Source organism: Phasianus colchicus, chromosome Z (genome assembly GCF_987193195.1).
Source record: "Phasianus colchicus chromosome Z, bPhaCol1.hap1.1, whole genome shotgun sequence".
NCBI lineage: Eukaryota > Metazoa > Chordata > Aves > Galliformes > Phasianidae > Phasianus > Phasianus colchicus.
The window spans coordinates 23,571,720-23,588,063 of NC_143476.1; the positions used below are offsets into that span (position 1 = coordinate 23,571,720).

The 16,344-nt window shown below is 38.7% G+C and overlaps 1 protein-coding gene across 3 annotated transcripts in view; it reads right to left on the reverse strand.

Moving 5' to 3' along the window:
* The window catches only part of GAK (cyclin G associated kinase), a 69,679-nt gene that overhangs the window by 47,799 nt on the left and 5,536 nt on the right, over positions 1 to 16,344 (reverse strand). For 2 of the 3 annotated variants that reach the window (XM_090132461.1, XM_031609385.2), the window contains exons 2-10: positions 13,253 to 13,314; positions 9,644 to 9,703; positions 7,217 to 7,331; positions 6,660 to 6,802; positions 3,858 to 3,983; positions 2,753 to 2,842; positions 1,927 to 2,062; positions 1,186 to 1,298; positions 470 to 581 (exon numbers count right to left, since the gene is read on the reverse strand). In XM_090132461.1, coding sequence (XP_089988587.1) covers positions 470 to 581; positions 1,186 to 1,298; positions 1,927 to 2,062; positions 2,753 to 2,842; positions 3,858 to 3,983; positions 6,660 to 6,802; positions 7,217 to 7,331; positions 9,644 to 9,703; positions 13,253 to 13,314 — 957 coding nt within the window. Of the gene's footprint in view, positions 1 to 469; positions 582 to 1,185; positions 1,299 to 1,926; positions 2,063 to 2,752; positions 2,843 to 3,857; positions 3,984 to 6,659; positions 6,803 to 7,216; positions 7,332 to 8,036; positions 9,587 to 9,643; positions 9,704 to 13,252; positions 13,315 to 16,344 lie in introns of those variants that run through there. The other variant, XM_090132462.1, reaches the window with a different exon arrangement.

Below are 16,344 nucleotides of genomic sequence, written 5' to 3' on the forward strand. Positions count from 1 at the left end.
AATTAGCTGGGTTCATGCCAGCACCAGCAATGGCTGTCTCTGAATATAATGACTGTAGTGTCGGTAAACTGTTCAGCGACTTCCGCCAAATGTACTAAGGTTTTCATTAGGATATAGCACTTCTCAAAAGATTTTCAGCAGTTAAATCTTAAGCTCTCACTTTTTAGTAAACACAAATATGATATCTCGCTGAATTAGAAAGTTTAGTTTATAGTGAATCTCTTTACTCTTTTGCCATAACCTGTATATATTATTTTAAGAAAACTAAATTTTATTTTCCCAGCAACAAACTATTTGTGTTATCAGCATACAACCAAACTCTAAGGAAAAAGAAAACAAAAGCTTAGAAATGCCAATATAACTTCAGAGTAGCTGTATTTGTGCAAAATGTTTAAAATACCTAAATTCTTTCTTTCCTCAGATGCAAAATATGCAATTGGTGCACTGAGATGTCTTTTTTTGCACATACCTGCATTGTATATATTGTTGAGCTGTCCTGCAGGCTTGGAGCTCTGTGAAACAGAGGTCACAGATATTCGAGGCTGAGCATTGTTTCCATAGCCTCCATTTTGTTCCAAGAGCTGTGGAGATTAATAATCACTGAAGAATTTCTTCCTCATTTAGCCAACTCATAAAAGTAACTAACAAAGTGTAACTTGGTGAGAGCAAGCATGCAGTCAATTTCTGAGGCTCAGGAGAAAGCCAGGCACTGTGAAAGCTCAGTTACACTACTCTTAGTCAGCTCTACTGTTGTCTAAATAAAGCAACAAACAAGAGACACTCCAGAGAGCTTCCTCACAGAGGGTTTAAGTTAATGAAGACAGAGCCTTCATGTATTGGAGTTTCTTGCGCACATTAATTATGATTGAATGCAGCATGTTCTTTAGAAGGCAAGTGCTCTGTTCAACACTTTAGGAACAAGACATTTTCATCAATAAGCAGTGAGAACTACAACTAGTTTCTTTTAATGTCATGCAAGTTCTGTGTTGTTGTTTTGGTTTTTTTTAAGCATATTTTCTAAAGACTACATTTAAGTCATACAGACCTACTCAATTTCAAAAGAAGATAGTGTAAAGTTTTCAAAAGACTGAGAAATTGAGAGCCTGCTCCAACATTTATTTCTAAACTTACATCAGATAAGTAGTTAGACCTAATCAATAATACCCTTTCATAAGATTCCTTTACCTCTGTGATGGGGGATTTAGGATTCACATTCCTAGCAGCTGCAATCTCCTGCAGCTGATTCACAAGTTCAGTGATGGACAATCTCTCCTCTGGGTTCACCTTCAAAGTGGAGCCTAAAAAACATGGTTCAGACAATGTAACAGATGCCCATCTGAGGCGTTCTTCCTGCAGAAATAACTTCTTCACTGCAGGGTCAAACGTGGAGCCCTCAAATATACAGAACAGTGTACAGCAAATACTAAACTCATACAAAAGTATCACTGTTCTAAGAAGTAACCTTCAAGAAATACCCTTAGGGTTAAGAATACATCACAGAACATACCTCAGGGGTGCATTCATGAACCACCTCAAAAGTAATGCTGTATTTAATGCTGTTGGAGCTGGAATCATAGTTCCAGCACTGCAATTGAAGGTTTTGGTAAACTATTTAAACCTTAAGGGAAAAGGTATTTCTTTGAATTTGTTTTATAAATAAGTCAAAACACTTGCCATTCCTTCAGCATGCTTCAGGCCTAAACATGATAGGTGACAGCTCTAAAGCACATCTAAAGTTTCATTTAAAGGCTTGTTTTGTCTTTAATTATAGATTAAAATTTTGAATAAAATGAGAAGTTGTAATAGTTATCCTTTTCAGTATAGAGTAGTTAAGTAGAAGTAAACAAGATTTAATTCCTAGAAATATAATGTAAGCACAAAGTTGCATCAATAAAAACACTAAGCTAAATAACATCATAAACTTACGGATGAGATCATGAAATACAGAGTAGCGGGTGTCATTCTGTGGAATGGCATATTTTCCATTGACTATGCGAAGTTTAGCTCCATCTTCAAAGGGATGTTGTCTAAAGCAGAGCAGGTACAGGATACAGCCCAAAGCCTAAAGAGAGAAGTGTTTAATTTAGGCAGTGATAATTAAAACTGAATTTTAGATTGTGATTAGGCTTCCTGCACTAATTTTGCCCACAAAACTATGTCTCTAAGTACCATATCCACATGTTTCCTGAACACCTCCAGGGACGGTGACTCAATCACCTTCCTGGGCAGCCTGCTCCAGTGCCTGTACCACTCTTTTTTGATAAGATTTTTTCCTAATTTTCAACCTGGCACAACTTGAGGCCATTCCCTCTAGTCTGATCGCTTATCTGGGAGAAGAAGCCATCCACCTCCTCACCACAACCTTCTTTTAGACAGCTGTAGAGTGCAATAGCATCCCCTTCTTCTGACTTTGGACAGTTCCCCCAGCCAATCTCATAAGACTTGTGCTTCAGGCCCCTTACAGTTTCACTGCCATTTCTTTCACACCTGACAAATTCAAAGTAGTCTGGCAGGCAAAAAAAAGAAATGTAAACTGAGTGGGGGGGGAAAAAAAATAAAGCCTTGTAATTACAACACCATAGCGAGTCTTAAATCTCACAACAAAGGCATCCAGACTCACTCAAAAGGAAGAAAGCTCACTGAACCTGGGGACACTGCCATTAATTAATACTGAATCTCAGCAGAAAGGACTGCCACAAATTGAAAAGAGGAAATAGTAAAAGAAAATGATTTCCTTCAGTGAATTTCTTACCCAAATGTCCTGCTTTTCACTGATTGGAAAATTGGAATATAAATCTATCATCTCTGGTGTCCTGTACATTGGTGTTGTATTCCTGGTGATCTGCAGAAGACAGAACCTCTTGAAGCAGAAACCTGAACAAACTCTAACAACATTCAGCAAAGGAAGCAGAAAGCTATCTATTTTGCATGGACAGTTAACTTTGAATTTCAGACTCATCACTTGTTAACGAAGACACCATTAACTGAGTCATAGACTAGTCACAAGGGCTTTCATAGAACAATGGATAAAGGTTGAAGGACTCAGAATAACACTAATCTTCAAGAATCTTTCCAAAACACAGAAGATTTAAAATGGAGATGAACACAAATCAAGAAAATCAGCATCAAAACAGGAAGTGAATTCATGCTCCAGTTCATGTATCTCGTTTCCTCATCACACTTAATGACAGCATAGACAAACCCAAATATTTACATGTGTTACAAGGATCCACTGAAATAACTTTTTTTTTTTTGCATACAATATATAAAGCAACGGTACATAATTACCTTTCCTTCTCTGGAAACCAATGGATTACTCTACAACAGCAAAGGTTTCCAAAACAGTGGAAGGTTAAAAGGGGCATGATATCAGAGGTTGTATTCATGAATTTTAAATGCCAGTGTATTTTGTCATACTTAAAATTTAAGACCAGTTGATTAATTATATTAAACTTACCAGCATTACTCTCACCTCAACACTAAGAACAAGTGCACTTTGGAAAAACCAAATTCATGTTTAACATCATCTCTGTAGTTCTGGGAGCAGAGCAATACTGCTTGTTTTTAAGGAACAGACAATTTTCAACTCCCTGTTTTGACTGCAATTAGAGGAAGCTCTTCTAATCTGGTATTCCCCTATCAGATCACAGAATGGACACTGCTTGAGCTGAAGAAGTGGTTACAGGCAGCCAGAGAAAACAAGCAGTGTTAACTGCAAACCAGTTAAAATGAACTCCAGCAACATGAACAGCCCTACAAGAATCTTCACTTGTCTTAGAAATTACACAAACTAATAGCAAATTACTAACAGAAAATGAAGTCTACTGTCAACATTAACAATGATAAGATATTCTTACCTCTTCTTCAACCAGTGCTCTCTTTTGTGCAGACCAGCTGTAGTCAGGATAGTAAGCTATTGTTGTAGCACTACCAAAGTCACAAAGTTTAATTGTCCCTTGGCTACTAATAAGCAAGTTCTCCACCTTAAAAAAAAAGAGGTAGAACAAATTGAAAACATCTCTTTCTGAAGGGTAAAACACACGATTCAAATATCAAATCATGTGTGCACATACACACACAAAAATATTTCACTATAGTCTATTTCTTTGTTCGTGAGAAAACAACACTAAGTTAAGTGTTACAAATAACAAATGGACATCCAAGGAACAGGAAATAAACACAAGTGGAAAAAAACACCTATTAGCATCCAAGAATAGATTAGTGTTCCAAGAAGGCCATTTGTATATGCAGCATCTTGAAATCCAAACATTTTCATCTACAAAACCAAACACTGTTAATGCAGTTGTAGTAGAAGAGTGGTTAGGACCACTGTAAATAGAAAAAAAAACAGAGTAATAGAAAAGAAGTAGGCTGCTACGGGATGCCTAGAAAGAAGCAGCCACGACTTTTAGAGGAAACAGAAACCAGCTATTTGAGAACCATGTGCTGCCTGAGCATTTAACCATTCCTTTTCTCCTTAATAATCCAGCCGTCTTGGATGGCTATGTAAAACTGGGATGAAAATTAAAAGGGAATAGAAGAGTGGGTACACAGTAGGTATATCATAGGGTCACAACCACAAAAGAGCTGGAAAAGAACATGTACTCCTACATAAAGTCAGGAAAGGGAATGAATGTGCCTTTTAACTTTTCCAACATTAGAATGCCAAACTTCAGATAACCAGATCTGGCTTCCCCCTTCCCCACTGACACTACTACAATTCTGGATGCCCTTCCTCAACACCTCAGCTTTCAGAAATATCCTTTCTCAGATGTGCTCTTTCTTCCACCATACAGTCATTTTTGACTACCCCCAGGATTACGCTGAGCTGGTTGTATCTATCTCAACAAGTAAATAGAATTCTCTTCTATTGAAAAACATTTCCTTACTTCTCTGTAAAATGTGAAGGGCAGGCAATGGCAAGGGGTAATGGCTTTAAAATAAAAGATGGAGATTTAGATGAAATGTTAGGAAGAAATTCTTTATTCAGGGAATGGTGAAGCACTGGCACAGGCTGTCCAGAGCTGTGGATGTCCCACACTCAGGGGTGTACAAGGGCGAGCTGGATGTGGCTTCGAGCAACGTGATCTAGTGGAAGGTATCCCTGCCCAAGACAGTGAGTTCAAAACTAGAAGATCTTTAAGCTCTCTTCCAATTCAAACCATTCTTTGATTCTGTGATTCAATATCAAACATGACTTAAATAATAAAAGTAGTTATAGTATCACCAAAGGGAAAAAAAAAAAAAAAAAAATCAGGCTTTTGTACGCTTATGTCCTGTTCTGTGCTTTGAAGCTTGCTAGTAATTTGGAATATTTCAGCTGGTTATTGAAATTGGCTCTTAAAGGCTCTGTGGTCTCTGCTACACAGATTAGCTGTGACCTACAGCAGTAGTATTCAAGTTCTGATAACTAAAATAAAGACTGACAGCTTATCAATCACACTAGCTTGAAATTTTTCCAAACCAGAAACTACCTGGATTTTCACAATGCTGTACACACCCATTCGAAGTGCAAAAGTGTTCAGGAAAAAATGAATAGACAAACAAGAGAAGGACACCGAGAACACAGAAACTGACATTTCTATATGAAGTTGAATTTTAAGCTGTACTGTAGAAACTTCACAAATCCTAATACTTTTGGTCAAAATAATTTAGAAAACCTTCTTGGATTCCAGCTTCTCTCCTAAAAACCACAGTGCCATCGCAGACCTGAGTATTGTAAATCCTTTTATTGTAAGTATTGAAAGTAAGGTCAAAACTTTGACCTACAATTTTTTTATGCTGCTGACCTGCTTTCCAGAAAACACAGCACAGCTAAGTGAACCCTATTTGATATTTGATTATAGTCAGGTCCTTGCCCAACTATCAACTAAGTTGGGTCTAATTAAGGTTCCAACATCTATCATTTCTTCTTGTTCTACAGTCTCTAATACAAAGCCAATAGAAACAAAAAACTGTTGCCTCTTTCTGTATTCTATATCTGACAAGATCATCTCTTGGTTTAAAAAAAACTGGTCAAACATAGCACTAGCTCAGCTATAAAACACTTGAGATAAAAAAACTTATGCATTTCTCACAAAGGTAAAAAAATCGTATTTATTTGTAAATACTACTAATACTTTTAGAGAGAAGAGAGGTACCTTTTCTGTTCATAGACAGAAAAGACTTCAGCCATATATACAAAATTTTATTCTACAACGTATCACCAAAGAAGTTTAATACAGACTTGGTTAAAGTCTCTTACTTGAGATAACCTACAAGACTGCTTGCCAGCACTGAGCAATTTTCCTTAGCAAAACTACAAATCATACCATAACTCTAGTTTGGTATGATTTTTTTTTTTTTTTTTTTTTAAATCAAAAAAACACCTCTAGTTCAATTTCATCAGCAAACCATGTTGTGCGACATCTGTCAGCTTATTTAGATTGAGTACAATAAGTACTAACACCACATACACAAGAAAAAATGCTGCTTAAAAAGATAAAAGCATTTCAGTGAAGATCTTCATTATACAGTAATGTTAGCAACACAATCCATCTAAACACCATATACACACACACATACACATTTTCAAGATTGCCTACTGTAGTTGATCAACAGCCTAAACACCAGCTTTACAGGCTGCTTCCGCTATTTAAAAACTCCATTTAAATACTCACCTTTAAATCTCTATGGATAATAGGTGGCTTCTGTTTATGCATATGCTGCACTGCTCGGCAGGTCTGATAAAAGATCTTCAGCACTGTGTCACAGGAGATTGGCCCTTTGGGTTCCACTTTCTTTAAGAATTCCACCAGTTGTCCTGGAGGAAAATCAAACAAATTCACATAAGCACATACAAAACACCATACATTCTGAAAGCCTGTCAAGTATAGAGAAACGCCTGTCAACAAGGAAGACTTAGAGTATTGAGTTGTAGACATATTCTGAAAGTGGCAAACCCATGAAGGCTGCAGTGCCAAAGAAAATGACAGTCCTAGGAAATACTCTCCTGCTGTTCCTTCCCTGACCAGCCTCAAATATTAAGACGTTCACAATTATTACATACTTATGATAAAATTTAACTCCCTGAAAGAACATAATGCTCTTCTTACAAAGGCGAACACTAGTTCCACCTGATTAACCTTAAGAGGTTTTCAGAACTTCCATGCTCTGAAATAACCTGTGCAAAACAGCTTTAAAAAACAATGTGCAGTGCTAAGAAAATAAAATTTACCTTTACACAATTCTGTAAGCAGAAGGAACTCTCCTTGTCCTGTGTCTGATTCTTCTTTCCCTATGGATGCAGCAGAGCAGAACTGGACAATGTTGGGGTGACCTGAAAGTTTTTTCTGGAGACAAAGTGTTCAAGGAAGAAAACTGCCAAGTCTATTGATAGTTTTGTATACAGCAGTTCACAGGCAACTCATTTGAAATGTTAGCTCAACCCAGATATCATTGTAGCTGGACTTACAATACTCAGCAGAACAAGTAAATTCACGTCCAACTGCAGAAACAGACTTCAAGGCAAGCTACTAAGGTAACATGCAAGAAGTTAAACATTTCAAAAATACTCATACGATTAAGGCTGCAAGGAAACTAGACTTTGTAACAGATCGAGGTATTCCTTTTTCTCTTCGACAATGACTACAAGACATCAACGCAAGGGTCAGAGAGACTGCTGCCCTAGCTAGCTGATCTAGAAAGGCCTATTGCATCAACCCCTGCCTTTTCACAGAAAGTTGCTCCCAAAGTTATGGCTCCTGTTTATTTCAATGGAAATGACAAAAAAAGAGCACAATAAAACTATTTCATAGAGCAAATTCTCAGCTACAAAACAATTTTTCAGAAGTCATCACCATTAGCTATGCATTTTCACCAGCAATAAAAATGAGCCTGCATGCCACGATGTAAAAATCTGCACAAGTAGAGATGACCCACTGCCAAAACACACCACCACCAAAGCTTCACTGCATGACATCCAGTGTTTTGTCTCCATAAACATTCAGCAAGCACTGATGAATGTCAGCAGATACCACTTTTTCCTTAAGACTTACTATATCCACACTCTCTTGTTGGACTGCCCCTCTACAGCCAGCTGTCACACAGCAACGACATCTAATGGAATGTCAGAAAGTTCTACTGTCATATCACCAACAGCCACTTCTGATGTCATGGACCCACAGCATTACTTCCAGAGCAGCCCTTGTAACTTCACAATGCTTAATTCAAAGTCAGCACAATAAACTTCACTAATACACAAAACTTCAAAGAAAAAAAAAAAAGGAATTTTAATTCAAACTACAAGCTTCATCATTTTTCACTAGCTGCTCAAAAATTTAAATTATCATTTTTTATGTAGGATAAAGGGAAAAAATGTATAAGTGAGCTCAAGGGAGGTTTACATCACATCATGCCCATTTGTGTTGGTCCTGATGTGCACCACACTAGCCAAACACTGAGAGCTACACCTACATGACAAACTTTATTTACAAGTTGCATTCACCAAATCTAGAAAGAAGAAAGAAAGATGACCCAAGAACAACAAAGGTGTAAAACAAAGGACAAGATGAATTCACCATTAGAATGAACACAAATATTTTTAGTTCTTAATTTTTTTTTTTTAAATCATGTTTCTTTTCAGATCTCTCTGCTCAGAGCTGTAGGAAGTGCTTTCATTTCAGCAGTATCTCGAAGTGAGCAACTGTTAGCCCTATTAAAATATTTACACAACATGAACAAGTAAGCTGTGAATAGACATCCAAAGTATTATCAGATATTCCTGGAAAGATGAAATCAGAGTAGCTAGAAAATACATAGCATTAGGATATTCAGTACTTGAACACGCCCTGTTTAAGGTTTTGATAAATACTGATAATCACACAAAAAACATCTGAGCAGCTTAAGATCAGTGGTTTTGCTTGCTAATCCTAACGCAATTGAATACTCAGTGGTAGCCAAAAAACAGCAGCATTAATACAGCTATTCAATAACACTTAAACAAACAAAGGGTCTTAGAGTAGATGCTGAGGTGCAAGTCCTGAGTTTACTTAAAGCCAAACACTGAAAGCGTTATTTTGACTGAGAAGTAAAACATGAGATAACATCACACATTACTAGCTGCCATCACTGAAAGTGAAAACTATCAAACACACTGACAGTACAGCTTCTGGTTTCTGCTGCATATACTCTACTGAAATTCCTTTCCAGATACCCAGTACTATTTTTAAAGCCAAGTGTATATGAGGCAGAAACTATGATACACTGATAGTAAAAGCAAAATTTTGAGTCGTCATTCCATCCCCCCCCCAAAAAAAACCTTGCAGTAAATCCAGTGCACATGAGAGAAGTCTCATTAAGATTTAAATATCATTTTAAAGAAAACCCTAATAAAAAAATATTATTTTCTGGTAGACAAAGTGCATGACAAAGTCTACAGCAGCTACTAAAACCATCCACACACATTAAATTTCTGCAATTTGAGGAACTGAGCTTGCTGGAATGTCATCATCAGGTTCATGACGGACCATAAACTCCTGCCTTTCTTAAATGTCAGTACTCCTAAGCAGAGTAAGGCACGGAAGAAATCTGTAGAGAGTCTCTTAGAAATACGTGATACCAGGCAATTCAATCAAAAACATTTAAATACATTAGAAAAGGATACCATAAAACAAACTTCCTGAATGATAGCTTTGTTCTTTTCTTCCTCATTGGACAACAACCGCTGTCAGAAAAAAGAATATTTTAGAAGATTTATGTACTAAAACTTACAGAAAAGCAACACACACTGATTTTACACACTTTTTTTAAAACATAAAGGATCAGACAGTCAAAAAGCCTGAAGCAAATGCAACAGGACAACAGGCAAAATATTATCACACTGGGACAGACTACTACAAATGTAATGGTCAGTTTTCCAACTCTCTCTTCTGTTAATGCCTAGGGACAACTGAGCAGTGCTAACCTCTGCCACTTAGAAAGGAACTGCTCTTGAGTTATCTGTTGTACGAAGCATTCAATTCTCCTGGTTCCATCATTATGCAGTTTCCAAGTAAAGATCTAACTTCTGTATCAAATCTTTAAAAACAGCCTTTACCCAACTCCATCAAAACTTCTCCAAACATGTAGCCCAGCTTCTAGGTACCTGAGTAATGAGTAACAAAATCAAACATCACTACTTTTAATATTATTTTAATTTGAAATCAACATTTGAACATGATCAATCTGAGCATTTGTTACTAGTTCCACAAAGAGGGAGTACAGTTGCCTTCTGTGTGAAGAAGTAGATAGATTGCAAAGGGCTGTCACTGAGAAACAGCTATGACCAGGTTGAGAACTTGTGAGTTAAAATTAGGAACTGATCAATAAAAGATATCTAGCAGTCAGGCTCTACTACAGGCTGGTTGATCAAGGGGAGCCTGTTGACAAGGCTGTTCAGCTGCAAGAGGCACTGAGCTCACTGGCTCTCATCCTGATGGGGGATTTCAGTCACCCAGACATGTGCTGAGAAAACAACCCTGTGAGCTACAAACAATCCAGGAGACTCCTGGAATCCACTGGGGATAAGTTCCTGGTCCAGGTATTGGACAGATCCACCAGAGGTGAAGCATTACTAGATTTGGTGTTCACCAGTGCAGAGGAGAACACTAAAAGAGGTTAAGTCTGAAGGCAGCCTGGGCTGCAGCAACCATGCCCTGGTCAAGTTCATGATCTTGAGGAATGCAGGCACAGCGAAGAGCAGTTAGGACCCTGAACTTCAAGTGAGGGAACTGCAGGCTGTTTAAGGAATTACTAGATGGGGTCTGCTGGGAAATTCTCCTTAGGGAGGATGGATTTAGGAATGGAAGAGCTGGCAGTTCCTCAAGGAGATTTCTGACAGCACAACAGCTAACCATCTATCTCCCAGAAAAAGAAATCAGGTAGAGGAAGTAGGAAACCAGCAAGGCTGAGCAAAGGCTACTAGTCAAAATGAGGGAAAAAAGGGAAGTACACAGACAGTGAAAGCAGGGTGGCCTGGGAAGAATACACCAGTGTCATCCACACATGCAGAGATGGGATAATGAAAGCCAAGGTGTGTGGAACTGAACTCAGTAAAGGATGTGAAAAATACCAATAATGGATTCTACAGGTACATTGGTCAGAAGAGAAAGACCAAGGACGGTGTACATCCCTCTGATAAATGAAAAGGGAGAACTGGCAACAACAGACTGGAGAATGCTCAGCTATTCAACCAGCTCTTTGCCTCAGTTTTCGCTGAGGGCCAAGCTTCCCATGCCTCTCATGTCCCTGAACCTCTAAGCACTGGGGACTAAGGACTGAGGGAACACAATCCTTCTCACTGTAAGAAAATTTCAGGCTGGCTGATGAGACTGAATGTGTCTATGTCTGTGGGGCCGGATGACATGCATCCCAGGGCTCTGAACAAGAACACCTATTAAGGCATGCGCAAGATGAGGAAGTGATCTGAAACAGATGACATGGTTTCATTGCAGACAATTCTGCCTGGTGGCCTTCTAGATGAGAGTAACAGTATCAGTGGACAAAGGTAGAGCAACTGATGCCATCACTGTGGACTTCTGCAAGGCTTTTGACACAGTTCCACATACATACTTATCTCTAAATTGGAAGGGTAAAGATTTGAAAGCTGGACTAGTGGAGAGGCAATTGGTTGGATGATCACAGCCAGAAGCTCAGGGCCAGAGATCAATGGCTCCATGGGCAGGTGGAGGTCAGTGACTAGTGATGTCCATCAGGGATCCATCTTCAGGCTGATGTGCTGTAACATCTTCATCAGTGACATAGATGATTGACTGTATCCTCATCAAGTTTGCTGATGACACCCAGCTGAGTGATGCAGTTGCTAAACAGAAGGAAATGATGCCACCCAGTGGGAACCAAACAGCCTTAAGATTAGCAGGTCTACGTGAATGTAAGAAAGTTCAACTAAGCAAAATGCAAGGTGCTGCATCTCACTGGGGGCAGTCCCAGACACAAATATCTGGAAGAACTGACTGAGAGCAGTCCTGTGGGGAAGGACCTGGAGGTTCTGGTAGACAAAAAGCTGAACAGGAGCCTGTGGCCCAGGCAGCCAAATGTCTTTCAGGCTGCATCAAAAGAGGATTGGCCAGCAGGGCAAGGAAAGTGACTACACCCCTCTAGTCTGTCCTCATAAGGACCCACCTGGAATACTGCAAAGACCATTGCCATAAACACAAAAAAGATATAGAGTTATTGGAGCAGGTTCAGAGAAGGGCCACAAAGATGCTGGAGCATCACTCCTACGCAAGAGAGATTGTGGGAGATGGACTTGTTTAGCCGGGAGAAGCGAAGGCTCTGTGGAGGCATCATTACAGCCTTCCAGTACTCGAAGGCAGCTTATATGCAAGAGGCATATCAACTTTTCATCACATGAGCACAGTGATAACAATAGGACAAAGAATGGCTTTGAATTAAAAGAAGGGAAGTTTAGATGTTAGGAAAACTTTTTTCCTAAAAGGGTCCTGAGGAAGGGGAACAGGCTTCCCAAATTAGTTGCAGACTCCCCAGCCCTGGAGGCATTAAAGTCCAGATTGGATAGCACCACAGGCAGCATGATCTAGTGGTCGGCATCCCTGCCTACTGGAAGTTTGGAACTCTATCATCCTTAAGGTCCCTTTCAACCAAAGTTGTTCTATGGATTTCATGACATTTAAATGGGGCTATTTCTATATGACATTTTGAACACACAAACTGCACATGTATTGCAGTAACAAAACATTACTAAAGTCAAACAGCATGCTTATAGTCACAGATTTTGTTATTCTAGGATGTGGTGTGGAAAAAAAAAAAAGCCAACTTACTACTCTCACCTCTTATACTACCTTTTTCCATCTTCTCCCCAAGACATGCTTTTTCTCAAAATGTGGAAGTTTAAACCATTTTTAGTATTTTAATATGAAAATATTCTAGTATCTCCCACTAGGCAACTACGCAAGATCTTTTCTAACCATGCAACCGAATCCTTAAAGCAGAGCCATGAACATCTAGAATAAATTGAGACAAGCAGCACTACTACTTAATAGAACAATTCTTGTCATTGGTATTTCAGTATAAGATGCAAGGTCCTAAGAGCAATGATGTTTCTAAATATGGGTACACTGCAGTGCAAACACCACTGGGTTTCATCGTGGGCTTTTCCAAATGACTTCTTCAATGGAGTATGTCAAGAATCAGCAGTCATAATAAAGCATTAAGCAAAGATAGACTTCGCAAAACTGAAGAAAATTCATTTTACCTTTAAAGCATAATCTTTGCCACTTCCAAGATCTTGAGCTTCATAGACAAATGCAAAACCACCTGCAAGACAACAACACCAAGTCATTGTTGATTTTCAGCTCTTGGGTAAACCAATTTTTTATTTGAACAGAGATAACACACACATATAGAAGCTTCTGAATCTAAGAAATAAACACTTTGTTTGGTACCAACAGTATATGTAAACTGCATATCAGAGCTGAAATATTCTTGACAATACTTGCTTTCTTTTGCACATGTCAAAGCCACACCAACTTGGTTACTGTCCTCTATTTTGTCAGTCTGCATATGTAGATCTTAACTGTTTCTAAAGCATGCATATATAAAGCCAAGATTCAATTCAGCAAATATTATTTAAAGCTTAGACAACTGTTCGTGGAGGTTTTTTTTGTTTGTTTGTCAGCCTTTCCATAGAAAGGCAACAATGAAAGGAGAAAATTTGATAAGATACTTTTTAAAAGACGTAGGATCTAAATTGGTGCAGTCATAGTAGTGCTCATTACCTTTTCTCTGTCCATGAGGTAGACTAATACGACGCCAGAGTTATTTGTGCAATTCAGTGAGATACAAGGCTTTCAAAGAAGAACCTCAGAAAGTGTCACATGGGAATCAGCCACCAGGTTCTCTTTTCTTACACAACACCTAGAGGTCACCACCTACATATTTCCTGTTACCTTGCCACTAGCATCAACAGCAGGATCTGCATGAATGACAGGCATCCAGATACTGTGTTTTCTTTAGAGAGATTCCATATAGAAACAGCAAAACCAAAACATGCCAACAGCAAATAGAAAAAGCAACACACTACAGAAGAGTCAGATCATCACTGATACCTGGGATGACAGCAGCCCCTGCTAGAGTAATTCAATCCTGCCATACACCACTCATGTTTGTATTGCATTTACCACTTACTTGATTCATTTTCTAAAAGCAGCTTTGTTGCATTCTGTAATAGTAATGTCTGCATTCCTAATGCCCTCTGTATGAGTGTTCTGATTAACAATTACAAACATGCACCTCCATATGGGTGCTGATGGAGCAGGGGATAAAGCACACCATCTGTATACCACAGATGGAAGTATACCACAGAGAGTACTCTTCAGACAGCTATCTGAAACAATTCTGCTCCTTTTTGAATAAGAACATTTGCAAGAAAACCACAGTTTTGCACGGCACTGATCAGCTATGACTACCAATAACAGATTTCACAGCACTGCAAAGCAAGCAAGATAACCTTGTCATCCTTGGAATTAAACTCAGTGTTGAGAAGCCACAATTTTTGATTAGACTTCCTAATCAAATCCCTTCTCATGCTGAAAGGTATGATCCAGGTTCAAAAACCACTGTCCAAGTGAGCTGCAAGCACCAGTAGCAATCAGTGCACACATGAGCACCATGCCTCAGCGTGGCCTCCATGCCCTTGTTCCATTCACAACCCACAGACCTCTTATATGGAAGTACCATTAGCCCTACAAAACTTAGTTTTCACACACACACTTTAAAATTTCTCTGGTTTTATTCTGTTAACTCCTGAAATTCAATCTGAAAAACAGATATTTTAGATTACCAAGTTGGGACCTCCAGGTAGCAAAATTTAAAGCACAGGAAGTTACTGCATAATTAGTTTTCTGGAAGGCACTCAAATGCAAAGGGGTCACAGTCACACCCCAGATCACAGAATGATTGTTTTCCAAGCCCAGTTATGCTGTGCGCACCGGCAAGGTTTCAAAAGGCTGGCATGGCTAAGCCCAAAAGCATTTCAAGCATACACCTTGCTAACACTGCCAACATCAATGCCCACACACCTACACACACACACACACACACACACTCCAAAATACAACCACGCTTCATTCAAATGTGCCCCCTTAGGATTTATACAGGTGAAAGCATCAGAAATAAACTCATTTCTGATCAAATGAGTTCAATCATTTTCAAGCATGTACCTGAAAATAAAGAATCTAGTCCAAACTCTGAAGATCCTTAGAGGTTTTTGATACCTCCGCCAATGGTTTCAGCTGGTCTGACAGACTTTCATACAAGGTCTTCCTCCAATATAAAGAAAGTCAACTAAAAAAAAATAACTTTTTTTTTTTAATGATTCAATGGCAGACAAGTTTCACTTTGTTGGAATGCTGTTTTGAGCAAGTCACTTACGTGGCTTTAACACATGACAGCTTTTTAAATTGAAGAAATTGAGGTCTGTAGCCGGTATTACTACCTTTTTCATTACAAAATGATTCTTTCTTAATGGGGAAATATTTAGACTCAGATCAAACAGCCTCAATAATGCACACCTTGTGTCATCATAGTTCTCTCCCATGCTCCTAATCTTTTACTCATCCTTGTTGCTCAAAGGAAGCTTAATAAATCATGCTGCAGAACTTGCTTGTTCCCTGCTTTTTCACATAGCCACCTACCTGGTTTACTCTCAGCTATTCAGTCTCCCACATAAAACAAGCAACAAAAACATTCTAAAGTTGTGAAAAGCACAAAGAGGAACCAGAAGTACTTTGTTTTCAATTTAGATACATAACAATAAGAGGGAGATCTTTCGGGAAATCTCCTTCCCTCTCTCTCATCAATCCTGATTTTCTTTGGCTTCTCTCTGCACACGGGAAGCCGACCACAACCAACTGAGATTTCCTTTTACTGGCAGCGCAGTTGGACAAATTGTTTCCCCTGTGATGTGCCAACTTACTTGCCTTCTTCAAAAAAATGCTGCTGTATTAAGGAGATGCCATATTTAAAATACTGGTATTAATATTATCCATATAATGGAACCTTAAAGACTCAAATGCACAAGAAGTGAAAGTCATAGTCCTGATCTCCACCAGAGGAAGAAAAATACTTTCAAAGTGTTTCTTTCTAAACTGAGGGACACACACAAGTAAAACAATGTCTCCACCGTCTCACTACAGCATCTGGAAGAAAGAAGGCTACGTGGATGTTCAGCCTTCGTACATTACAAATTTGTTTTTCTGTCTCTTTCACTATCTCTGTCCACACAGTTTGAGAAGCAATCTTCTGAAACTTCTCTCAGCTGTCTCATAAAAAAATCTGCACTAAGAA